General features: G+C 40.0%; 1 protein-coding gene across 2 annotated transcripts in view; it reads left to right on the top strand.

The window, feature by feature from the left end:
- The window catches only part of ITGAV (integrin subunit alpha V), an 87,172-nt gene that overhangs the window by 12,805 nt on the left and 47,719 nt on the right, over window positions 1–26,648 (top strand). For both annotated transcript variants that reach the window (XM_032215592.1, XM_032215584.1), the window contains exon 2: window positions 14,225–14,352. In XM_032215592.1, coding sequence (XP_032071483.1) covers window positions 14,225–14,352 — 128 coding nt within the window. The remainder of the gene's footprint in view (window positions 1–14,224; window positions 14,353–26,648) is intronic.

Below are 26,648 nucleotides of genomic sequence, written 5' to 3'. Positions count from 1 at the left end.
TCAATGGTTGTAAGTCAAGGACTACCTGTATATTTATCTTTTTTCCAATACTAACATTCTTTGGATAGTCTACTATTTACTTATGTATTTTTACTCCTTATAAAAAAATAAAGATTATAGCATAGATTGGAATTTATTTATCTTGAGTGCTTTTAAGATGCTTTAATTATGTCACCATTGCAATTGTAGCATTCTTGCTAGATGTGCTTAGGAAAATTACTTTTTGTGTATTTTAATGCTCTTATACTGATCATTGAATACATCGTTACACCTTATTTGTTTCCTACCCAAACTTTATCTTTGGTTCTGTTCAAACAACAGTTCCTGCTGTTGTAATCCTGTTTTCACATATCTGTAATTCAATGAACTTTCACATGAATGAACATATATAGGCTTGTACTCTTAGCAGAGTGGATTTGATTTAAATCGAGTCAATTTAAATCATGATTTAAATCACTAGTGAAAAGGTTTGATTTAAATCAACTCAATTTAAATCATAATTTTTAAAGAGCAACTGTCATCTCTGTCCTGTAGCAGCTCCTCCCCTGACCCACTGTTGACTCACTGACAGTCCCATTCACTTTAATGGGACGGCTGGTGATGCGGCAGTGACATAACAGGGTGAGGGAGACATGACGGGTAGCAGGTGAGTGGATGCCCGCTAACAGACAGTGCCATGATGGATCTGAAATGATAGGAGCTCTTTAAATGTAAGGATTCATTCTTGCTGATAGTTAGAATGTTTAATATTAGTATTTGCAAACAAAATGAAGGTTTCCTCTTTAGAGTGCATATTATCTCAGCTTGCAGAGCTTGGATTCATTGAATGAGTTTATCAAAAAATGTAAGTATTAGAGAATATACAGCCTCATGCTACATAACTAAGCTCCATTTCATGCTGAATAAACTAAATTATTAATGTATTTTAAATAGAAAACTATCTTTAGATAGATTTTTACTCCAATAGCATTTTATTAAAATAAATATGATAAAAAACTTTAAAAATCCAATTTAAATGTTAAAAATCCGATTTTTTTTTACAAAAAATATCAATTTTTATCCACACTGTCTCTTAGAATAGACCAAGATATTTCCATTTCATTTAATTGATTCATAAACTTGATTTAATGTCTGCTTATTCTATAAATTACAGTAAATCTGACTTAATTCTGTTTGATGTCAGTAACTATTTTGGCAAGTTTAAGGATTGGGGTTTGGGTCTTGTTCTGGTTCCTTTGTCTATTCTAGTATGACGACTTATACAAATGTTCCCACTGTGTAAATTTGTATTTGTGTTCAAAGGAAAAGTCCAGATCTTCTTTTAGCATTTTTTTGAGTAAGATAAAGATAATATGATTTTTTTTTTATTCTGAGGTTGATTTATATTTTAAGAGACCTTGCTGTTTTATTATTTCACATTATTTTACACCCACTTTTATATAATATTACATGTATTTCAGGGGACATCTTTTTAAGGGATTAGTATTAATAATACCTGCACTTAATGGTCCATGATTTCATTGGAAAATATGGCACTGTATATGCAGTGTTGATCATAAGTTTACATTACAGGATAATTTTAGTTTTGAAACAGCTAGTGTAGAGGCACTATTGAGTCAGTAAAATGGAAACAAAACGATATGGAACGCTAAACCTCTCATATTATGTCTCCAAGAAAGTTTTCTGCTGGGGGGGGTGGATACACCTTCACATTGTTTGCCCCCATCATTGCTTTCAAAAAGGCACCTCACCTGGCATTTCCCCCTAAACCCAATGTATAAGAGAAATAAGATTTCCGAAATCTGGGCTGCCAGACTGGCAGTTGAAATGGTTTAACAGCAAAACATTAATTTCTATAGCACCATTTCTTCGACCTATAATGTCAAGAGATGCAACAAATGAAATCAGAGATAAATAAAATTAAACCTTTTTTAAAAAAAGATAAATGTAACAACTCATTTTCTCTTTAAAGACGAAAATGCAAGCAGTAATTGTTAAGAGAAAGAAATAGAGCTGCCTCATAAAGCTTTAGTAAAATAATTAAAAAGAAGATTCTTTTGCAACTAATTTAAATACAATTTATATTAATAGCCTTCCTTTAGTAATGGAGTCAACCTGTTAGCATAAAACTGAAGTTCTCAATAGTGCATGTTTTAAAATATACCATAAATCCCCCCCCCCTTTTTTTTAAAAAATTCTTGGTGACTGTGCATGATCAAGTCCCTGCAATTTTTGGGGGAAGATTTCAGAAGCGATTTGCCCTTTCCTCTTTCTAGGGCTAAAAGAGAGTAACTGGCCCAAAGTGGGCCACTTGGATGATGTTTAAAACAGGACTGGAATTTACATTTTCCTGGTTTCTAGCCTGAAGCCTTAACCTCTGCACCATACTCAATCATGACATAAAGTATGCATGAACATATTGTAAAACAACGAAACAAAACTTAAGATTAATAAAGAGGAAAGCTCATAAAGCAACTTGTACCATAACAGCTCTGAGGAAATTCCATGAAACAATTTTCCACGGCCTAACAGTGAAAGGAATTTAATGGAATTCTGCAAAATCTTAGTTGTTTGGGTACTAACCTCCTGGAACCCCCATCCCGTATTAGCATAGACCTTCATAGACATGAAAGTTATTGCAAACACAAAGGATCTTTTTCTGGAAACTTCATTTAAGTGATGTGTGGGAAGTGCTTATTTGGAGCCATTCTCATGATGTGCACTTCTGTTTTAATGTTGTCCAAACAGGATTTTATTTACATTAAAATTCCTTTTAGGTTTTAGTCCTCTAAAGTGTCAGAGTTCTGTGTAATAAATTTAATCCTACTTGTAGTTTGTTTACATAGTTATAGGACTGTTAACTGTGCAGTTTTAAATGTTATCTAATAAATTTGATTTGAATTGGGCTTTAGTTGCATGGAATAGAATATACTAGGACAGTGTTTCTCAATCTTGGCTACTTGAAGATTCGCTGGCTGGGGAATTCTGGGAGTTGAAGTCCAAACATCTTCAGATTGCCAAGTTGCCAAGGTTGAGAAACACTGTACTAGGAACTTATGTAAATAATTGCTGAAGCATTCTCAGTTCTTTTACTGTCTTTCAAAAATCCTGGGAAATAGAATTAGGGGAGGAAATGCAGGAAACTTAAGTTAAAATGTACTGATGAGTAAATGCTAGCATAGATTTGTCAAATATAAATAGTGCCATATTAAAATATTTTTTAAAAAAAATGTATTTATGGATTATGTAGACCATTCTGGAATATTTTTGGCTTGGCAGATTGCAAATTATGTTGGCTTAGTTTTAATCAACACACATAACCATATTTTTACTAATTCTGTACTGTACCAATATCTTTGCTGTATTAGGGACCCTTTTTTTAACTTTGATGAACCATTCACAATTTTTTTGGAAGACCTCTGTAAATTTGCATAATTGTTTCAGTCTATTGCTAGATTGTATTGCTCCCCTGTATTATTAGAAGATCTCATTTTAACTGCATTGTTTAGATTAATTATGCTCCAGGCACATCAAATACATACTCTTAGAATAGTTTCTTCTATAATTATTTTTAATAGTAAAAATCTCTTTTTAGGTATATACTCCCTGGATCCTGAGGCCAGGAGGGGAAGAATTGTTCAAATAACTAAAAGCCGTTTGAAAAGACTAGGATCTATTAAAACATAGGACAGTTTTTACATGCCCAACTCAAGCAACTTATAGTAGCAAAAAGAGTTTTTGAAAGATGGCCAGGGAGTAATACTAGATAAATTGAAAATTCAGTAGGCGAACCACTTATTCATGTTTAACATCTGGAGTTGAGATTTCAAAGAGCAGGATTGGCATTGGATTACTGAGAGTAGTTATAGTGTTAAATTTTACATAGTTTTTGGATTCTCTTCAACATGGTTTATGCAGTGGAATTGACTGGTGAATTTTGTCTTGCGGTTCACTCCTACAGTAACATCAAAGCTTTGTTGTCTGAAGCATCACAGCCACTGCTCATTGCTTTATGATAACAACATGGTTGTTTGGTTTAAAAGAAGTCCTTTAGTTATGAAATACTTGGCAGTAGCCCAAGCACTAAGTTTCATTTACTTTTACTTGCTCTGGGCATTTTCCTTTCCTCCTTCTTCTTCTTGTGCCATATCTGTCAACGGATGTTGGCGATCATGTTGCCGATCCTTGGCTTTTAGCCTTTGTTGATTAATTAGTGAAAATTACAGAAGGATGAGAATAATATTACTAAAACAAGATGTGTACTTGTCGCCTTGGTTCTTTCCAGCATTAGGAATTTCCAGTGTTGATGTTGCTTAAAAATTATGGGACAATAGGTAGGCTAGGAACAGCTAAGTATCTGAAACGTGGTCATAATCTCCAGCCATTCATAATACTGAACATTTAGGATGGCTCTCAAGCTCATTAAAGTCAGTTCACTGTTTTAAGAAAGAAACATAATAGCAAGGGCTAGTCCATCCTATAAGTCTTAACTATCACCCTGCAAAAGATTGCTTTGACTGAAAATTGAATTGAATTGAATTTATTATATTTCTATGCCGCCCTTTTCCCCGAAGGGGACTCAGGGCGGCTCACAACCCAAGTCGGGGGGGGGGGGTACAAATAAGGAAAGAAAAAACACGAACAAAACAATACCACAATTTAAAAACACACAACAACCATACCATTCGAGGGGGGACAAAAGCTCATTAGCCCCAGGCCTGTCGGAACAGCCAGGTTTTAAGGGCTTTGCGGAAGGTCTGGAGGGTGGTGAGGGTTCGAATCTCCACGTGGAGCTCGTTCCAGAGGGCTGGAGCAGCCACAGAGAAGGCCCTCCTCTGGGTGGTCGCCAGTCAGCATTGGCCAGTGGATGGAATTCGGAGGAGGCCTAATCTGTGGGATCTAATCGGTCTATTGGAGGTAATTGGCAGCAGGCGGTCTCTCAAGTACCCAGGTCCAATACCATGAAGGGGTTTATAAGTGACGACTAAATTGCAATTTAAATCCACTGTGCTCTTTTATTTTTAATGGCCAGGTGAGTTATACTGTACCAGTGGAATAAATAATAGAAGCAAATGTGGTTAAGGCTTTTATTTATGCAATTATTGGATTTATACAGCTGCCCATCTCAAATTCATGACTCTTATCTCCCTTAAGTTCTTGCTGATGTTTTGTAACACCCTCTTCCCACATTTAGTCAGCATTTCTGTTGTATAGTAAAAGTTAGTCCTCGCTGTTACGAATGACAGCTCGGCAGCAGCCAGGCGCGTCTTAGACAATCAGACGCGCCTGTCAGTTGCCGGGCGAGTCTGAGGAACTATAAAAGGCAGACTCGTTCAAACTGTCAGTTGTTCAGCACCAGAGCAGACGAACACTCCAGTCCAGCTGGAGCTGCTTCTCTGCCTCTCTCTCTACACAGATCATCCTTCTGTTGCTACATTGTTAAACCAGCACCCTGCCTGGTTGTTACCTGTTACTGTTACAAGTTGTGTTAAAATAAATTGGTTACAGAGTTACCGGACACGAGCCTCTGTCTCATTCCTGAAGATATAATACTGGCGACGAGGACTGGGGACCTGTAACCAGAAGAAAAAGGAACCAACTGCCACTTCTCCAACCAACTGCTATGGCCGGAATGCCAATGTTTGCCCCTTTTGGGGTTGGAGGTGAAACCTGGGAGGCATTTCTTGAACGGTTTGAATGCTTTTTAATCGCTAACAACCGTCAAGGTCAGTCTCAAGCGAGGAAATGTGGGTTCTTCCTTACGGCTTATGGCCCAGAAATGTTTGCCACCGCAAGGTCCTTTGCCGCCCCTAGAGCGGTGTACGACCTCACCTGGCAAGAACTAACAGACGGATTGCAGGCATACTACGCACCTACTCCATCTCAAATAGCCAGACGCTTCGCTTACCGCAGGCGAGTCCAAGAGCCTGCAGAAACGGTAAATCAATTTTTGCAAGCCTTGAGAGTTGCTGCAGCGCAGTGTGAGTTCCCAGATCTTGAGGCAAATCTCGCAGAGCAATTCGTCTGTGGCCTAAAGGATATTTTTCTCAGGCGTAGACTTTTGGGCAAGCCTAAGGTCACATTAGCTTATGCCATAGACGAGGCTCGCGCTGCGGAGTTGGCAGATTCATCCTCCAACGAAATAGAACGCTACCTCGCGCAGATGACGGTTGCTGGAGGGTTACCTGCCACTCAAGCCTCAACCGTTCCAACTCCTCCTCCGCTCCAGCAGCCAACGTACATTACAAATCTAATTGATGAGCTAGCCCCCCTGCCTGACTATCTACAACAACTTCAGGTAGATAGACTTGGAGCACAACCCCGCCGTCAGCAGCCTCGACAGAGTCAAGCCATCAGCCGTTTCCCTTCAAACTCCTCTGCTTGCATTGGCTGTGGCGGAGCGCACGCCCGGGCTAATTGCCCCTTCAAGGCAGCGGTTTGCCGCCGCTGCGGAAAGAAAGGACATTTAGCCCATGTCTGCAAGGCTTCACTTCCTACTCCTTCTGCAGCAATCGAGCCACCTCTTCCATATGGTCCTCCTCCACCCCCGCCGAAGAGCTCGCAGCAGCGGAAACCTGCTCAGCGTCAAGACGAATGCTTTAACATCAATCAAGCTTCTTCGTCCCTGCATGACACCTCCATCAACTCATCCTCACAGGGTACGGACAAAATCAATATTAAAATACTGATTGAAGGGAAGCCGTGTCAGATGGAAGTGGACTCCGGCTCATCAAAATCCCTTCTTTCTTGGGACACTTTTTCTATGTTGTGCCCCCACGTGAAACGTTGTCACTTGTCACCCCTTAACGCAATTTTAACAGACTATCAAGGCTCCCATATCTCTATCCTAGGTTCATATGCCTTGAGGGTTTCTTATGGCAAGTTTTGCGCTGTTTTACCTGCTTTAATTGTTCAGAAACCTTTACCAGCAATTCTGGGGTTAGAATGGTTTTCTCCCTTGGGTATCTCCCTTCAGGGGATTCATTCTACTGCGGACACGCCCCCAGACATAGCAGCAGTCTTGTCAGACTATGCTGATATCTTTGATGGCCAGCTAGGCCATTACAAAGGCAGCCCCATATCCCTTAGCTTGGACCCCCAGGTTGCACCAATCAGACTGAAGGCCCGCAGGGTGCCCTTTGCATTAAGGCCAAAGGTTGAAGCTGAGCTCGATAAGCTCGTGGCGCAGGGCATACTGGAGCCCGTCGACCACTCACCTTGGGAGACCCCCATTGTGATTGCGGTGAAGGCCGACGGCTCCATTAGGATCTGCGCCGACTATAAGTCGACCATCAACCTTGGCCTTCAGGCAAACCCCTATCCAGTCCCTGTTGTACAGCACCTGCTCCATTCCTTGGGGCAGGGCCGTATTTTCGCTAAACTGGATATGGCGCAGGCCTACCAGCAACTCCCTGTGGATGACGATGCGGCGGCTGCCCAAACCATCGTCACCCACCGGGGGGCTTTCCGTTGTCGCCGCCTTCAATTCGGCGTTTCCGTTGCCCCGGGGATTTTCCAGAGCCTCATGGAACGTCTGCTCCATGGGCTCCCTGGAGTGGTACCTTACTTTGATGACGTCCTGATCGCTGCTGACAGCCGCTCAGACCTCATCAAAGTACTGAGGAAAGTCCTCGACCGTTTCAGGGGCGCGGGTCTTAAATTTAAACGCAGCAAATGTTTCTTTGCTGTGCCCCAAGTGGATTTCCTGGGCTTCACAATTGATGCCCAGGGAATTCATCCTACCCCTTCTAAATTGGCAGCTATCAGGAACGCTCCCACTCCTACTACAAAGGCGCAGCTCCAATCGTTCCTGGGGCTTCTAAATTTCTATGCGCCTTTCATCCCTCACAAGGCATCACTAGCCGAGCCGCTACATCGGTTGCTCGACCGATCCGCGCCTTGGCAATGGGGCAGCCGCGAAGCGCATGCGTTCGCGGCTGTCAAATCCCTGCTGACGTCAGAGGCAGTCTTAGTGCAATATAGCGACAAGATGCCCATGACTCTAGCATGTGATGCCTCCCCCGTCGGTTTGGGGGCTGTTCTGAGTCACGTCCTGCCCAACGGCTCAGAAGCCCCCATAGCTTTTTATTCCAGAACACTGTCCTCGGCTGAGAGGAACTACAGCCAGATTGACAAGGAGGCTCTGGCTGCAGTGTCTGGAATCAAAAAGTTTCACGACTACCTATACGGGCGGCACTTCACCCTATTCACAGACCATAAGCCACTCCTTGGGCTACTGGCTGGTGATAGACCGACCCCTCCTATCCTGTTCCCAAGGATGACCCGCTGGACGGAGTTCTTAGCGGCGTATTCTTACGCCCTGTGCTACCGTCCGGGCAAGCAAATAGGGCATGCAGATGCCCTTAGTCGCTGCCCTCTTCCGGACACGGAAGATCAAGCGGTTCCTTGCCGTTCTGTTCTGGCAATTGCTCAGTTAGAATTGCCATTGACTTCTACCGATGTGGCCGCCTACTCTCGGTCTGACCCCACACTGTCACAGCTATTGAACTGGGTCCTGAGAGGCTGGTCTGCGGGTGAGTTACCACCTCAGTTCAAGCACTTCAAGAACAGACAGTGGGAGCTTTCTATACATTCAGGCTGCCTACTGTGGGGCGACCGTGTGGTCATCCCAACGGTCCTCCGACAACAGATTCTGCAACGTCTCCATGAAAGTCACCCCGGAGTAAGCAGAATGAAGGCCCTTGCTCGCAGTTTCGTTTGGTGGCCAGGGTTAGATGCAGAGATCGAAGCCTGGGTCGCCAAATGCGAAACCTGCCAGCAGTCCTGACCATCTCCTCCTTCCTCTCCCTCCCGGGAATGGGAGATGCCTCGGGGTCAATGGTCTAGAATACATATAGATTTCGCTGGCCCCTTTCACGGCCAGACTTTCCTTATAGTTGTGGACGCGTACTCTCGATGGGTGGAAGTATTGCTCATGCACTCCACCACATCTGACAGTACTGTGCGAGCCTTGCGACGATTGTTCGCAACCCACGGGTTGCCGGACACAGTAGTGTCCGACAACAGCCCACAATTCACGTCTACAACGTTCCAAACATACCTGGCCGAGCAAGGGGTCCGCCACGCGCTGGTTGCCCCTTACCACCCGGCCAGCAATGGCCGAGCGGAAAGGGCGGTTAGATCTGCCAAGGAGGCTTTGGGCCGTCTAAACCGTGGAGACTGGCAGGCAAGGGTGGATGCTTACTTATTGGCACAGCACTCCACACCTTGCCCCCTGACACAGAAAAGCCCCGCGGAGATGTTGATGGGCAGGCACCTGCGGACCACCCTGGATAGATTGCATCCCGTCTATTCAGGAATTCAGTCTGGCAACCTGGGGCCTCCAACCCCCTCCCGCACTTTTAAGCCTGGGGACCTGGTTTGGGCTAGAAACTATGGAGGAGAGACGAGATGGGTGCCCGCAATTATAACCGAAATAACAGGGCCCGTTTCCTACAGGATTCGAGTTTCAGATGGATCAACCTGGAGAAGACACCTGGATCAATTGAGACAACGCCGGTCATCAGAAAATGATTCTCAAGCCGACATGCAAGGTCCTGGCTTAACCGTTTTTCAGCCAGACCTGAATCCGCAACCGCAGTTAAATAACCACAACTCTCCAGCCTTCTCCAATCCAGGCCAGCCTAGCTCAGTATCACAGCCCAGCAGTGCTTCTCAAGCCGGAGTTGAAAACCCCAACCCATTACGTTTAGGCCAACATAGACCTAGCCTTCCCCTTCCAGAGGCCGCCTACCGGCCTAGTCATAAGCCGTCAACATCCTCGGCCGCGCCCCCTTCGCCCAGCTTACCATTCAGTGGGAGTCATCCATTCAGGGTTCCTCTGCCATCAGACGTCACCTGGAGCTTCACTCCCCGAGGGGAGGAGCTCAGACAGGGACATCAATGCGATGATCCGCCTGCAATGCAATTGCGGCGTTCGGGGCGTGTCCGCCGTTCTCCTGTATACTTACAAGACTACGCGTGCGCAAACATCACGCATGCGCACAGCTGGGGGGGAAGAAGTGTTGTATAGTAAAAGTTAGTCCTCGCTGTTACGAATGACAGCTCGGCAGCAGCCAGGCGCGTCTTAGCCAATCAGACGCGCCTGTCAGTTGCCGGGCGAGTCTGAGGAACTATAAAAGGCAGACTCGTTCAAACTGTCAGTTGTTCAGCACCAGAGCAGACGAACACTCCAGTCCAGCTGGAGCTGCTTCTCTGCCTCTCTCTCTACACAGATCATCCTTCTGTTGCTACATTGTTAAACCAGCACCCTGCCTGGTTGTTACCTGTTACTGTTACAAGTTGTGTTAAAATAAATTGGTTACAGAGTTACCGGACACGAGCCTCTGTCTCATTCCTGAAGATATAATTGGATTTATACAGCTGCCCATCTCAAATTCATGACTCTTATCTCCCTTAAGTTCTTGCTGATGTTTTGTAACACCCTCTTCCCACATTTAGTCAGCATTTCATAACGCCAGACAACATGCAGTCTGTACTATGATCATCCCACTCTCAACTGACACAATCACATTCCTAAAATACATGGGAGATACTTCTAAACATACGAAGTTCACCAGGACATTATCCCTTTTCATATCTGACTGAATAACCAATCATACTTATCAACTTTTTAGCTTTTCTTTCCTTTTCTTTTTAAGGAATTGCTTTATCTTCTTTAGGTACTCATAATATTCCCTCAGTGATACCAGCAAGTTTTCAACCAAGACGTTTAAAAAATGCAGTAATCAAGATTTAAGATAAGGCAGCAATCCAAAGAAGCAAGACGCACATACGGTTGAAATTCTTTTGGGAGTTGCACACATAGAGGCTGGGTTTTCAGTTTTTTAAATTCAGCAATTTTTAGGACACTGTTGGTTCTATGATCCCAGAGATCTCCCAAGACACTCTCATTCCTCAAAATCAAAATTATTTTGCAGCTATGTTGAGAAATAATGCATTATTAAAAGCCTATCAAGTAGTAGTGAGAAATGGTAGCACCATTAGTTTTAATTTATAATATGAAAAATATAATGCATAAAGTCTTTGGGTTTCTCCATAATTTTTAGCAGTAGACAGTAGTCCTGAGAGAAAAACATTTAAGAAACACTAATTTAGATATCATTATTCCACGTTCACAGAAGCAGCCGCTTAGATTTTCAAAAACTCTTTAAAATTTATTCTAAGATAGTGAGAAATAAACATATATTTAAAATCTCCTCTGTGTTCCTAAGCGATGGATAAACACGTCTTAAAGTAAAATATACTAAAGAAAAAAAAATAGTACTAATTAGCATTTGGTAGCAGCACAGATGTGGATACCATTTTCAAGAACAGTAACAAGTGATATCAGTGAAATATATTTCTTTCTCAGATGTTTGAAAAAAGGAAAGGAAAAAAATCCTCATTCTGGTTAGGTATATTGCCTTCTTATATTGATATATGCCACAATCTCTTAATTTATTCTGCAGCATCAACATGCATCTGTCCAACCCTTACATTAAGAGTCCTTTAGTCTGGCAAGATTCCTGTTTATGGGCAAGCAGCAATAAAGAAACTCATTTGAGAAAATCACCACCTCATTTTTGGTTCCTTGAGCTTGACCGACACTATGAGTTTTAGTTTTACCTTAGACACAGGCAAGCTGGGTGATCTTTGGACAGTCATTCTCTCTCAGCCTTAGGAAGAAGGAATGTGTCCCGGCAGTCACCAGGAGTCAAAATTGATTTGAAGGCACACATTCCTTTTCTTTAAAAAAGAATCTATTTTAATTATAACATGATCTCAAACGAAATATTAGAAACAAAATATTAAAATTATATATGAGTTAATGGCTGGAATGTTTCTGTGGAATATTGTGCACAATAACATCAGGAAAATATACCTGATGTTTTACAATATTTGAGAGGGGAAACACCAGATAAGCTTAAAGCATAAAGAGCATAGTTTAAGCTAATAATTGCCAATATTTTATTTTTGTTTGAGTTTAAGTGTAATTTTCTGGGGGAAGACGCTAGACAACTTTAATATGTCACATTCAATAAAATTTAGTTCTCATGAGGCTACAAAACTACTTAAGATAATACCAGTTGCTTACTCAAATATGGCTCATGGAAATATTTTGTTTTTCCAAATGACCTAACAATCAGGTAAAATTCTCCTTGGTGCCTCTTTTCTTTCACAGTCTTGCAGTTTGAAATTTTCAAATTGCTTTCTTCAGGAACATGGAGCCAATTTGAGCTGCTAATATTTCCTAGCTAGCCTGGCTAGTACTAAGACTTCTGGAAATTAATGTCCATTTGTTTGGAAGGTATATAAGTACTGAATAAGTCACAAGTGAGCCAAATGTTACATTAGAAAGATCAATCACTTAGGGATTTTAAGATAACATGTATTTAGTGGTGGGATTCAATTTTTTTTACTACCGGTTCTGTGGGCGTGGCTTGGTGGGCGTGGTGTGGCTTGGTGGGCGTGGCAGGGGAAGGATACTGTAAAATCTCCATTCCCTCCCCACTCCAGAGGAAGGTTCCTGCAAAATCCCCATTTCCTCCCGATCAGCTGAGACTCAGGAGGCAGAGAATAGATGGGGGTGGGACCAGTCAGAGGTGGTATTTTTTTCCAATATTTTTTTTAATTATTTTTACATTTAAAACAATGCGGTACCACGAAGTCGAAGTGACCATACATTCACATTATATACAGCTAGCCTCAACCATTGACAATTAGCCTTAATACATTATCAATCCTTCTGTCCAATCACAATATATACAGTTTGTTCCAGTCTTGTTACCTTGTCTTATACCAGTCATAAAATCTGTTCCAGACTTCAAAATATTCTGATTCCCCTTTATTTTTAAGTTCAAGAGTGAGCCTATCTGCTTCTGCACAGGCCAACACTTTTCTGATTATATCTAGCTCTGATTGTGTATTTTCTTTTTTCCAATATTGTGCATAAGTTATGCGCGCCACAGTTAGTACATATATAATTAAATAAAGTGTATCTTTCTTAAACCCCTCCGGTATTATACCTAGAAGAAAAATTTCCAGTTTAAACAAGATTTGGTCTCCCACCATTTGTTCCAACCATGAGTGAATCACTTTCCAATAATCTTTTGCCTCATTGCACGTCCACCCCATATGATAAAAAGTGCCTAGTGTTTTTTTACACTTCCAACAATTTGGGGCCAGATTTTTAAACATTTTGGAGAGCCGCTATCAGTTCCCCAGAATTGGTCAGAACCTGCTGAATACCACCTCTGATGTAAGAGGGGCTTTATATTATACCTCTTTACTCTCAACATTTAGCATGGGATCAATACATAAAGCAATTAGTTACACAAACCTCCCAGATCCTAGCCTTTACTTATTTACTATGATATCAAGGTCAGCTGCAGTTATTAGGTATTCTAGCATTCCAGTTTAAAGGGCGTGAGCTGCATATGTTTTTTTTTTTTAAGTTGCATGTTGCATCTGAAATGGTTGACAAGTATTCTTTGTCATATGCATTAGGTATTTAAAAACCTACAATTCTCCTTTTTTTGTTCTCTTTTTTTTGGGGGGGGTTGATGTATTTCACAGGTTGGGGGAGACAAAGTATAAATGGCGAGCTTATGTTTTCCAACAACTACTAATTCCTGTTTCTTGATGTGATATTTATGGTGGCATGGAAAGTCTTTGGGAATAAAAATGCAGTTCAGGTATATCCAAAATCCTCAGGACAGAATTGAAGTTAAGAAGAAAAGAAGGAGGCTAAAAGATACAACTGGAGCCTCCTTCCCTGGCCATGAGGGTCCCAATCAAATGTGTATCACAAGTCTTTCCACGAGAAAAATCAAGGAAAATAGTGATGTGTAATTTATCTGAACATTTACTTTAACCTCCGTCAAGCAGCAAAACAGGATACTTAACAAATCTCTATTGGGCTGGGTTTTCAGATGCAGCTGGTGAATTACAATGACATACTAGATCAACTGGAGATGAAGTCATGCAGGCAAGCAGATCTCCTTGTAATGGGGAAAATTGTAGGCAGTCAGAAATGCTAAGTTCTTCTTTACTTCTTCTTATAAAATAACCTTTAGTGTTATGGCCCTTTCATTACATTTGCTTTCCTCCTCTTTTTACTGTTATTATTGCATTTACATGAAGTTACCTACTAGGTCATACCTCAGATTAACCTGCTTCAAGTAAAATGTTCAGATTTCTCACTCATTGTTTTTCCCTGCAGGATGTTTCTTCTTGTGGGTGCTCCAAAGGCCAACACCACTCAGCCTGGGATTGTAGAAGGAGGCCAGGTGCTCAAGTGTAACTGGAATATCAATCAAAACTGTCAGCCAATCATATTTGATGCTAGAGGTACTCTTTAATCTTTTAAGATATGTTTTTATCCATTGAGATCTGACTAAATTGCAAAGACGAAAGCGATGTACCACTCGTAAAATATTTGGTGCTGATGAGAAACACTTTAAACAAAATTCCTTGTTATGGCTATTTTAAGGCATTGGCATCAAATAATGGCACCTTTGCTGGCTAAAGCCTTTTACGATATGAGTCACTTTGAAACTGAAGAATCTTGTGGCATATTTTGTTTCAAAACCCACAGTGGTTAGATTTTTGTGATAGGCAGCCAAGTGGATGTGGACTGAATCTGAATCTGTTGGGTGGTATCTAGACCAGGCCTGACGATTTTTGCATTCCTCTGATCTAGGGTGTTTTCTGGCAGTCGTTAAAGAATCCTGTAATCCCAGGAGATAGAAATTACTCTTAGAAGAAATAAAAGGAATTTGTGTTATGCAAAGGAACAAGTTTGGGCCTGTGATGAAAAATTACACTGTATATAAGCCAAGTTAAAAGAGATCTCCAAACCCAACTACTTATTATAACTCATATGAACTGATGTTGCCTGTCTGCTTGGGCTGAAGTTACTGACAATAAATATATAACGCGTGTAAGCCATGTTCACTAATTGTGCATTGAATATTTAAAGACATGTATAAGATGTTTGCATTCCTTTTGTCTGTATGGGAAATACCAGCATAACCCAGTGCATTGAATTGCCACAATCTTATTTATGATCGAATGTCCTTTGGTTTGCATTAGTTTTCATGTAGTTTACGAACATTAAATATGGACTTTCAGAATAAGAAGATAATAAACAGAAAACAGACATGATAAAATAATTATGTTTACAATGTCCAAGAGAAAGAGGAAAGGGATTTAGCCTAATTTAGAAACCAAGAATACTTGTACGAAGTGTTACCCCTGAACGTTCAAACCCTACAGTTGGAAGGACCAGTTAGATCACCATGCCCAACACTGCTCAGGGAAGCAATCAGAGAGAAAGTATCCTTAAAAGAGGGCCACGTAGCTTTTTTTCTGGATGCAGCCAGTTTAAGGTGATGATCCTCTGAATGATTGGTTCTGCTTTTCTTACTGTTAGCAAGATTCTTCTATCAGTCCTTCAGAATCTGACTTCTTGAAATTGTTCCACAGGACATATACTGTATAATGAAATCGCCAAATACTCTTAATCCTTCCTCCCTACTTTATGTTAGGCAGTTTTCAGAGTCCCTCACCACTTAGGAATGGATATGAATAAGAAAAAGACTCATATGGAGTTCAAGAAAAGGTACACGGATGTTTCTGCTCTCTTAAGCCAGACTCCCCCACCCCACCCCTACAAATAAAGATCTGTTTTTACTTGTTTTTGTTCAAAGGATTGCTCTGTTTTGGATACAGTGTTTTCCAAGCCTTCCAACCAAAATATTTGCAACTGGAAAGGGAAGAATTCCTCACCCCTAGATACTGAGTCAGAGAGATTAATGTTTTTAATGCTCAGATCCTTCATAAGTAGAAAAGGGGTGGGTGGGAATGTACTTTTCCTCCATTTCTAGTGCTGATGTTGCTTGTTTGAAAATGAACAGTGCAAATTTGGAGCAAAATGACCTGCTGCAAATGGTTACCAACCAATAGCATCTTTGGATCATAATCTACAAAAAGGTGGGTGTGACATCACAATCAAAGCCTTGCCTTTTTTTGCATGTGTAGCAACACTACCATACCCTCTCTGTTGCAGATTTTGGCACACACACACACACACACACACACACACACACACACACACACACACGCCTGGGAGACCCATGTTATAAAGATATATAATATTGCATTGCATTCCTGGTTGGAAAGGAACATAGGTATAACATGATTATGGAATGCTGCAGAAATTAGATTTTAGAAAGCAAATGATTAGAATCCTTATGATGTTAAAATAGTTTTTCTCTGTTTATTGGTTGTGTTAAGCCAATTGTGATTTGATTATAATCTATTCTGTTTGGTGTGATGCTATGCACAGTATATTTATTTATCAAATTCATATAACCCACCATCTCAGAATCACAATTCTGAGCAGCATACAATAAAACTGGTTTCAATGGGCTAATAAAGCTCAGGATTTAGGAGGCACAACTTAACTTTGAGAGCATACTATAGTTCACACTAGGTCAGAACAAAAACTCACTTTGCTTAGCATTCATTTTAAAATAAATAAATACATGAACTAACAAAATTATGACTGCCCCCTGTGTATAGAATAAAGTTCTCTTCCTACATGAAACAGAACAATTCTAGGTAGCCTGCAGCCTTGAGGTCTTTGGTTCTGTAGCTCTTTTCTGCATTCTTACATTCAGCCCATCCTCATGCTGTCTTCTACCTTTTCCAAATCTGCATCTGTCCACATATATTGGAATTGACTATTTGGAAGGCACCTGGTTGGATAAGGTTGCTTTATTTCAGGGTCAGGAAACATTTGAGGGGCCATGTACCTCAATTCAACTTTTGGGTGAAGCAGTGATAATACTAGAAGAATAGTGATACTGTTTTTTGGCTTTTGGGGTAGGTTAAAAATTCTTGGAGGTAAGCTGCTCCTGTTTCCATATAAATCCTCCTAAATTCGGCATCATGGTTGAATTTCCCTGATGCAGTTTTGGACCTGGAAGGGACATTTCAAAGATAGAAATAACAGCTACCTGATTCCAAGAAATTACTTTATTCCACTTCCATTGTTGTTGGCCATCCCAACAAAAAATCAGGATGCTGAAAGTTGATCATTTTGCCAGTGAATTTCAGTATCATAATCTTGGATGCTGGGTAACCATAAATGGAGTTTTGGAAGGTACTTGTGGCCTGCAGGGCAACCCTCTCCTAATGTTTATCCTATGTGGTATTATTCTGTCGAATACAATTTCTGTCGATGCCTGCAATGATGGACTCGTTTGTGCTGCTGAAGCCCAACTGTTGCAGTTTGTTTTAAGACAGCATGTGGAATGGCCTTTACAGATCATGTGGGGATGATTAGTAGGATTTTTTTTTATGAGGACAGCCCTTTGTTTTATTTCATTTTGCTTTAAGCTGTTGTGATGTGATACCGTTGTTGGCTGAATTTCCTATGGCTTGCTTAGCTAATGTGTCTAATCTGAGGATTTAGGCTATTTTTAAACAGGCTTGCTGGTTAGAGCACAGTTGTATGTTGCAGTTGTACTGTTGTTCTCATATACCGGCCCCTTGATATCTTTTAAATAAGAATAGTATGCTGTTAAAAGGAATAAAATCTCTCCTTATTGTAATATCCTTCCCTTAGGTTTTTGGATTGTCCATCTTCTACTTCACGTCTATAAGACTAATGCTGGGTTTTTGGTTGAAGCAGTTCTTGCCAGCCTCCTCCCACACTCTGGAGAATATGCATTTATTTTTGAACCCAGGCTCTCGTCACATCTCATGACATAGAAACAGGTCCAGCAGGCCTTTCATCTAGTCTCAACTTATGGAGTTGTCAGACAGTGAGTAATATCCTGACTAGTCAAGATGTAGCTTGTTTTATAGGAGAATGGGAAGAAATTGGTTAGGACTAGGAGTGATATGATAGCAGTGTTCCAATATCTTTGGGGCTGCCACAAAGAAGAGGGAGTCAGGCTATTCTCCAAAGCACATGAGGGTAGGACAAGAAGCATTTGGTGGAAACTAATCAAAGAAAGAACCAATTTAGAACTAAGGAGAAATTTCCTGACAGTTAAAACAATTAATCTGTGGAACAACTTGCCTCCAGAACTTGTGGATGTTCCAACACTGGAGGTTTTAAAGAAGATGTTGGATAACCATTTGTCTGAAAGGAATAAGGTTTCTTTTTTTGCTTAACTCAAATAATAAATTACTATGAAGATAAAGGACAAATTTTCGACTGAAACATTTATTAGGAAAAAAATGACTAAATCAGGGATATTTATTTATTCTAAATCAGGGATATTTATTTATTTGACTTTTTAAAAAAATGAAGAAGATTTACTTTAATTTTCTTTTTCCTGGTTCTGGGAATATGTCTGACGATGTGGTGACATCACTGAGTCAATGCCAACAGCATTTGGATCATCCAGGTTAGGGGAAGGTAGATGTTAATGGGTAAAATAGATACTTCACCTTGAAAAAGTTTAAAGTACTACTAGCCACATTTTTGGTAAAAGTGGCAAAACAAAAATACTTCCAAAAATAACCATCTGGTTCCCAAAATATGGTAATGACACCAGTGGTAGGATTCACATTTTTTTACTACCAGCATGGCTTGGTGGGTGTGGCATGGCTCGGTGGGCATGGCATGTGGGTATGGCAGGGAAGGATACTGTAAAATCTCCATTCCAACCCACTCCAGGGGAAGGATACTGTAAAATCGCCGTTCCCATCCCACTCTAGGGGAAGGTTACTGCAAAAATACCCATTACCACCCGATCAGCTGGGACTCAGGAGGCAGAGAATAAATGGGGGCGGGACCAGTCAGAGGTGGTATTTACCAGTTCTCCGAACTACTCAAAATTTCCGCTATAGGTTCTCCAGAACTGGTCAGAACCTGCTGAATACCACCTCTGGATGGTACCATATAGAGGTGCACTCAGTTAGAAAGGTAAAACAAGACTTGGTACAAAACATATGTATTAGTCCAAGTTGGAGGCCCCCATGAATTCTGAATGCTTGCCTAGTCATCTATGCCTTTAGGAGGCAAGGAAGTGTTAGCCACCGAAGACTGCTCAAGAAACATGAAAGCCACTCCTTTTACTGATCTCCAGAGTAGTATAATAGAACAGAACAGAATAACAGAGTTGGAAGGGACCTTAGAGCTCTTCTAGTCCAACCCTCTGCTCAAGCAGGAAGCCTTATTCTATTGTCTTCCAAAATGAATATGCAGAAATGCAGAACGTATTCCCCTTTACCTTCCTCTTTTAACTGTATAACATATGTCACCTGGCATGAAAATGTAATAATCCCCCCCACCCAAAAAAAATAGAATTGGTTAAATTCACATGTTGCCATAACATAGTTATAAAATAGTTGGCTCGTTTGGGGATTATATGTTCACATGAACCAGGGCCCGTTTAAGGAAATTGCAGGGCCCAGTGCTGTACCATGTTGCAAGGATTATCCAAGGACACATAGTCCTAGATTAATACTACAAGATATACTCATGCTACGGCAGCAATAGTATTTAGACTTATGTACCACTTCATAGTGCTTTGCAAGCCATCTCTGAGTGGTTTTACAGAGTCAGCCTATTTCCCCCAACAATCTGGGTCCTCATTTTACCCACCTTGGAAGGATGGAAGGATGAGTCAACCTTGAGCCCATCAGGATTTAACTCCTGCAGTGAGCAGAATTAGTCTGCAGTACTGCATACTAACCACTATGCCACCACGGTATTATATACTGTATATATAAAATAGAATACTTATATAGCTTAGCTAAAAAGTACCTAGAGAAGGAATCAAAATCTAAATATAGATTACTTTTTATTTTTTTAAACAAATTAAATTATTCTTTTTTAAAAAGAGAGACAGACATTCCCTTGGCAAGAAAGAGAGAGAGAGAGAGAGAGAGAGAGAGAAACTACTATTATTTTAAATACTATTTTCTTTCCTTTCTATCCTCCACACTTCTACAAAGCAGCTGTAGCAGTGGTGAGTTGCTAACTGGTTTACTACCAGTTTGCTCGTGCTCGCGCACGTGCAACACTTCTGCACATGCGCAGAAGCATCCAGGCGGGTGAGTGGAATTTCCCATTAACGCTACTACCGGTTCGGCCAAACCAGAGCAACCCACCTCTGAGCTGTACCTGTTCCTATATCTCAGTCACACAGTCCACTCTGCCTGCATAGTCCTCACTGCAGCCTAAGGCTGGGGGTGGTGACCAGATGTCAGGAATTATGTCAGATAAAAAAAAACCTGAAGCTTTTATTCTTTTTCACCATTAACATCAGTACCCTGCTCTTCCTTTCTTGCCTGTAAATGGCATAGGCACGGTAAATTGGTGGAAGCAACAGACAGACCACAAGGAAAAAGATATGCAGGGAGTGATGAGACAGCCCTTTTTTAGAAGGCCCCACATTTCTGGGGCCCAATGAAGATGCATCCCTGTAATCACTTTAAATTAATTCTAACATGAACCCAATCTTTGTAATTTGTACAATTGTTTATTTTCCTGTTTTTTTTCCCTTAGAACCGTGTTTATTTCTTAGCATAACAGTGTCAGAAGAGCTGTTTAACCTACTGCCTAAAACTCCTTAATGCTGTGACCAGTCCCTGAAACTCTAGCTAAGTACACTAAGGTGGAGTGTATTGTTTGAATCCTGTCATTAAGTGGACAGAGGTTGAGTAGATGCCCATGTAATATCAAATACCACCTGCCACCAGTAGCCTCCCACCGTCCAGTGCTATCCCACAGAGTTGGCCTCCTCAGTGTCGGCTAGCGACCCCCAGGGGGAGAGCCTTCTCTGTGGCAGCGCCTTCCCTCTGGAATGAGCTGCCCCTGGAGCTTTGTATAATCCCCGACCTCTGGTCCTTCTGATGCACCCTAAAAAGTTGGCTTTTCCAGCAAGCCAGCCTGGCCTGAACAAAACAAATAAATTATTGATTATTTTTAATTTTAATTGAATTTTTTTTAAAATGTTATTGTTAATTTTAATTGGGTTTGTTTTTTGAATATTCTATCTAATTTTTTTAACTTTTGCAATATGTGTTTTTTTAATGTTGTACACCGCCCTGAGTCCTTGGGAGAAGGACGGCATATAAATCCAATAAACCAAACCAAACCAAATTCTCCCCTTTTCTTGAATACCTTGGCTGGATATATTCAGAACAAACAACTCTACTGCTCAAATTCCCATTTAACATGTGCATAATAAGCTTTCAAAATAAGGGTTTCCTTTATGGGGGAACACAGCTCAGTTCTCACTGAACTGTCCAGAGCACTGTTGATCACAGTGACACAATGCCGACAATAGACAGCTTTGTCGGAGAGATCTGACACCATCAGGGAAGCAGGGAGGCAGGCTTAGATATTTCTGTGACCCATTTAGTGGGCGGCAAATTTTAAAGGGGCACCATCTTTTCAACTTTCTCCATCTCAGGAATTGTGCTGATGCTTTAAAAAAAAATCATGCAGAAAATGTGTGCTGGAGGTCTGGAGAAGGGGAAATTGGTGAAGAGTTGCTTCCCCCTTCCCCCATCATGAAGTTGATTAAGTTGACAGAAATGTGGTTGAACTAATGCGGAGTGGGTGGTTTGATTTGATTTGGTTTAGTGCTGTTTTGGGAGCAGAGGGAAGAGGTAGTCAAAGGAACTATTTTTTATAAGTTCATCATACAAATGTTTTCCTACCAACATGATCCTCACATCATGTTATTATGGGGATAATCAGCAAATTAAAATAGAAAATATAATGACTCAGCAAAGACATTTATAACATAAAAACCGCAAAAGGCTCAAATCTTTTTTTTTAATATGACTGTGTCTGACATATGTATTGTTTTTAAACTTTTTTCTTTTTTGCTATACCCGGCCAGAGCCACTTCTTGTGAGATGGGTAGCCATATAAATTTGATAAATAAATAAAAAGAGTAGACTGATTTAGATAATTTTGCTAAACTATTATTAGGAACAGCTGATTCAACTGAAAATCTTCCTCTGTTGTTCTATCTATTTATTTTTGGCCTTTCCTAAAGCTCCCACTGAAATAGATAAACTTTTTCAAATTGTATATTCACTCTAGATGGCTTAAACTATTCAGAATTCTCAATTATGGTCTCCTCAACTTGGAAGTTGATACTACTCAAAATAGAATAGTGTGTAAATCTCTGAAAACCTTGAAGGATCAGAATGTAACTAATAGAAAGAGGACAGCATGGCAAAATTCAAAAGCAGCTTAGCCCCCACCCTCAGCTTTTAAAATAAAAGAACTGGGGCAGTCAGAAAAGTTGCATTTCCCCTAAATTAGACTTTTGTTAATTTATTTGTTCATTTCAAAGAAAAATGTCTATAGCCTCCTCATTCAAGAAGGGGTTCCCAAAAATTCTAATGCCCTGACACTTTCAAGTGATAAATTAACTTCTGTCACTCTCTCCTCAAATAAAATGTTATTATTGAAGTGTTGGGCAAGAAACGATTGTACCACATTTAAAAATCACTTTTTAGTTTCAACTGTCCAACTCAACAATGGTAGAGCCTTGCATGCTTATAAAATAAAAACCTTTTCGTTGAAAATAAATAATAAAATCCTACAATTTTAAACCATTGCTCTTAACAGAAAGATGAACTTGCTTCGTTATGTGTAATTCCTGAAGTCTGAGTTTTCCTTTTGAGACAGCTGCTCAAAAATCCAGCCAGTGTGGGTGCAAGTCCAGTTAGCAATGCAGCTTGCCAGGTGTAAGCCATGAGACTTGCAAAATTGGAGCCCTGTCGGGCTATGCTTGGAAATTTTTGTCTCGGCTTAGCTTAGACAAGCTGACAGCCGGCTTGTCCAGGCAGAGTAGGAACAAGTTCTGAGAACCATCCTGGTGTTTATGTGCAAACCCCTCAAATTTACAACCCTTTCATGTTTGCTGATGCCTCCTAGGAGGTCACAATCTATCTGAGAACTCTTCGTGCAATCATATACATGGTTTTTCAGAAGCATATTGTTGTATGTTCAATAGTGCTGTCTGGTATGTTCTGTCAATATTCCATTAAAAAGAAAAAGAAAAGCTTAAAAAAGAGTTAGGATTAAGATCAGAGTTTCTTGACATTTGAATATCAATTTATAGCAAAAGACATAGGTATAAAATGTATACAGGAACGTTTTAAAAAAAAAAACCTCAAACGCAAATATTAGGAACCAGGATAGAGTTCAAAAGTACTACTAGTTTATTTCAGGCTACCTACATACAACAATCTGAACTACTAACGTTCAAGGTGAATTGGCGCCAGATAAGAGTCAACAGACTTCAAGAGAGAAATTGGATTTAAGACTCTTATGGGAGCGTAGAGATTCCAAACCGATGATGCATTTGACCCTACCCTCAGCCTCTTATACAAATATTTTGATAGCGCTATTAATACTTAACATATGAAATTGACTTCAGTTTTCAGGATGTCTTAGACAAAATTTTTGCCACAAAGCGTAAAAATTGGTGCAACCAATTAAAGATTGGTTAAAATGATAAATTGATAGATTTGTAATGCTGGTTCCTTTTTTCAAATTGTTTTTGGAATTGTTTGTATAGGATGTTGGTAAGAATGCATCTTGTGTCTTAATCTGGCTAGATTGATTTATCTTTATGTTAAGATGTGTAGAGAATGATGTTCTGCTGTTCACCTTCTATTATATTCCCAAGGCAGAAATAAATACTGTTTACAAAAAATATAAAAGCTTGGAGGTATATTGGGGAGCAATTTATATCTCAGCATTCTCTAGAGCTGTGTGAAGACCTCCAATCTTGTGATGATGCTATCAGAAAGCATAAAGCTGATTTAGGGGAAGGAGACGTTGTCTAGCATGGTTTCATTTTGTTTTGTTTTAAGAGAGGGTATAGGAACAGAACGTCTAGATGGATTTTAGCATCTGAGGAATTTAATTTTGCTTAAACTGAAAGATCAAGTCGTTTTTAAAAAAAATAAGCGTCAACTTTTCAGCAAGATAAAAATAATTAAAGAGAACATTGCAAGTATAACTCATTTAAAAGTAATTTCTATGTAATCTCTGTTTTTAGTTTCTACAATGTTAGTTCCTGAGATTTTAGTTTCTATACCCTCCCCATATTGGTTGTTGGTGATAGTCCATTATTGTACATCTAGTGGGCACTGTGGCTACTTTATAAAATGTGGTTCACTAGATACTACATTTATCTTGTGAAGTAAGCAGTTGCTGTATTCTGCTAACATATTTCAATAGTGACTGAAAGCAATCCTTGCCAAAGTTGGATATGTATAGGTAGCATGCCAAGGAAAATAATTGATCTGGCTCAATCAAAGCTTTTTTAAAATGTACTTTTGCCTTCTTTGCCTTCTTTTGTATGCTGAAGCCAACAATGGTATTCTTGCTAAGAGACAATGATGTCATAAAAAGAAAATAGTTAGGGGTGTCTCTCATTGACTTGCAGTAACATAGTAAGAAAATTTACTATTCTTTAGTAAAGCACTTTATCTCGTTTTGGTTCAGCTATGCCCAAATATAGTGATGCATTTTTTTTAAAAAAAAATGTTGATTAAAATATTACAACCTGGCCCTAATTGAATCCAAAATTTATCAGGGCAAACTTGCAAAAGCATAATGGTCATCCTTCTTTCATGCCCACCATAATAGATGACATTCGATATTGTTTTATTAGTCACTGTGCATACATTAGATAAATTAATGCCTAGAATTATTTTAATGGCTTAATGGGGTCATTATTATATGTGGCAAAGTTCCTGAAATGTCAGTACCTTTGCCCCATGTCCACCTTATTAAATCAGAAGCTTTTTTTCTTTTCAGTAAAGGCTAATTCATATTCAGTAGTCAGCTTATGCCAGAAAGAAACTTTGTGTTATGTCATACCACCAAATGCAGAGACAGCATTTGCTGTCTTCTCAATTCTGGTTTTATATGTATTTTCTCCTAAGGCTTGGTCTTGTGTAGCCAGAATTAGCTCCTCTGTCTCTTTCTTCAGTTTTCTTGCTCTTGGGGATTGCCAGGTCTTGAAGTTATCTGCTTTACCTGTTAGTGTTTTATGTACTGACCATGTAACACTTTGCTGTGCCATGTCTCTTTTCTATTCTTCGTTTGGTCTTTTTTTTTTTTTGGTAGGCCAGTTTGGTCTTTCGGGTTTTCAGTAAGCCTTCATGGATACCAATTTCAGTGCATCTTCTTCATCATCCATCAAATATTCTTCCAATCCCCTCCTCCTCCTCCTCCTCCTCCTCCTCCTCCTCCTCCTCCTCCTCCTCCTCCTCCTCCTCTTCTTCTTCTTCTTCTTCTTCTTCTTCTTCTTCTTCTTCTTCTTCTGTTGTCTGATATATTTGCAATATTCCACACCTAACTATTTTCCTTGGTAAGTAGAGTCTATCAACAATGCTGCATAGATTAAAGACATGATTCATTTTCCTTATTTTTCTGGTCTTTCTATCCATGGCTTTTAGTTCTGCTTGAGTCTAGCCCACTATCACAGCTGTGACTTAATGACATGAATTCCCCAGATGTTACTTGCTCTGATGATACATTCCTCCCCTGAGTTTAGACTTTTAAGATCTTCTTCATTCTCATATCTTCATTTCTAAACTACTTCTTGACTTGTGTTTGATGTTGTCAGCTTGATGCATGCCCAGGTATTTGTAGTTACAGTCTTCATCCAAATTCTTGTTATTTCTATAGGGTATCTCGATTCCTTTAGTTTTCACTATTTGTTCCCTGTTGATAGTTCAGGTGACACATTTGTGTAATCCAATATCCATTGCATTATTTTGCATGTATAAACAGACATTGTTATGTATTAAGTTTATTTCAGATGAAGTTTTTCCAGACAGCTTCAGAATATCCATGTAAAGGAGGCGGAATAACCTGGCAAATGTTTTTAAAGTTTGATAGACATGGCCTGACTTAATTAGTATTGTTGAGAGATGAATCTATTATTGTTGTTGTTGTTGTTATATACTTTATTCATTAAACATGAAACTCAGTCAACTGAACATTCAAAAACGCATCACAAATACCAATGACTGGTGCTAATACGGTTTGCTGCCAGCATCCTAGGTATCAACCAAGTACTTTCTTAAAATATAAGATGTTCCAAGTAGCGCAGTTTTTTGCAGTTCCGCTGGTGTTATTGCAGGAAGCTGCAATTTCTTGATGTGTTTCTTGAACATGGTACCAAGTGACCCGATGACAATGAGTATCACTGGTTTATATTGTTGTTGTTGTTATTATTAATAATCAAAATTATATAGCAACCCATCTCACCAAAAAAGACTCTGAAAACTGATAGGAGCAGGATACAGTATCCAGTTCAGCCCAAGGCAATCACAGATGCTAACTAGGCCACTGGTCTATTGATATTTGCAGACCATTCAGAGAGAGAACCACTACCTTAATTTTTGAGGAAAACTAAGATATGTTTTTATCCTAATTGTATTTACTTCTGTTATTAAATCCTACCTAGGAACATGAAGTTCTTAGCATCATATGGAGAAATGGAGTGTTCTTCATTTTTTCACGAACCTCTTTTTGCTTTCAGTGTCTTTCAGTTCCTACTTCATATTTGATTAGACTTGTCTCATATTTAAAGATGCAGGACTACTCTACCAAATGTCATTTGATCCTAAGT

Source organism: Thamnophis elegans, chromosome 1, assembly GCF_009769535.1.
Source record: "Thamnophis elegans isolate rThaEle1 chromosome 1, rThaEle1.pri, whole genome shotgun sequence".
In the NCBI taxonomy this organism is placed as follows: Eukaryota; Metazoa; Chordata; class Lepidosauria; order Squamata; family Colubridae; genus Thamnophis; species Thamnophis elegans.
This window is presented reverse-complemented; position numbering and strand designations above follow the sequence as displayed.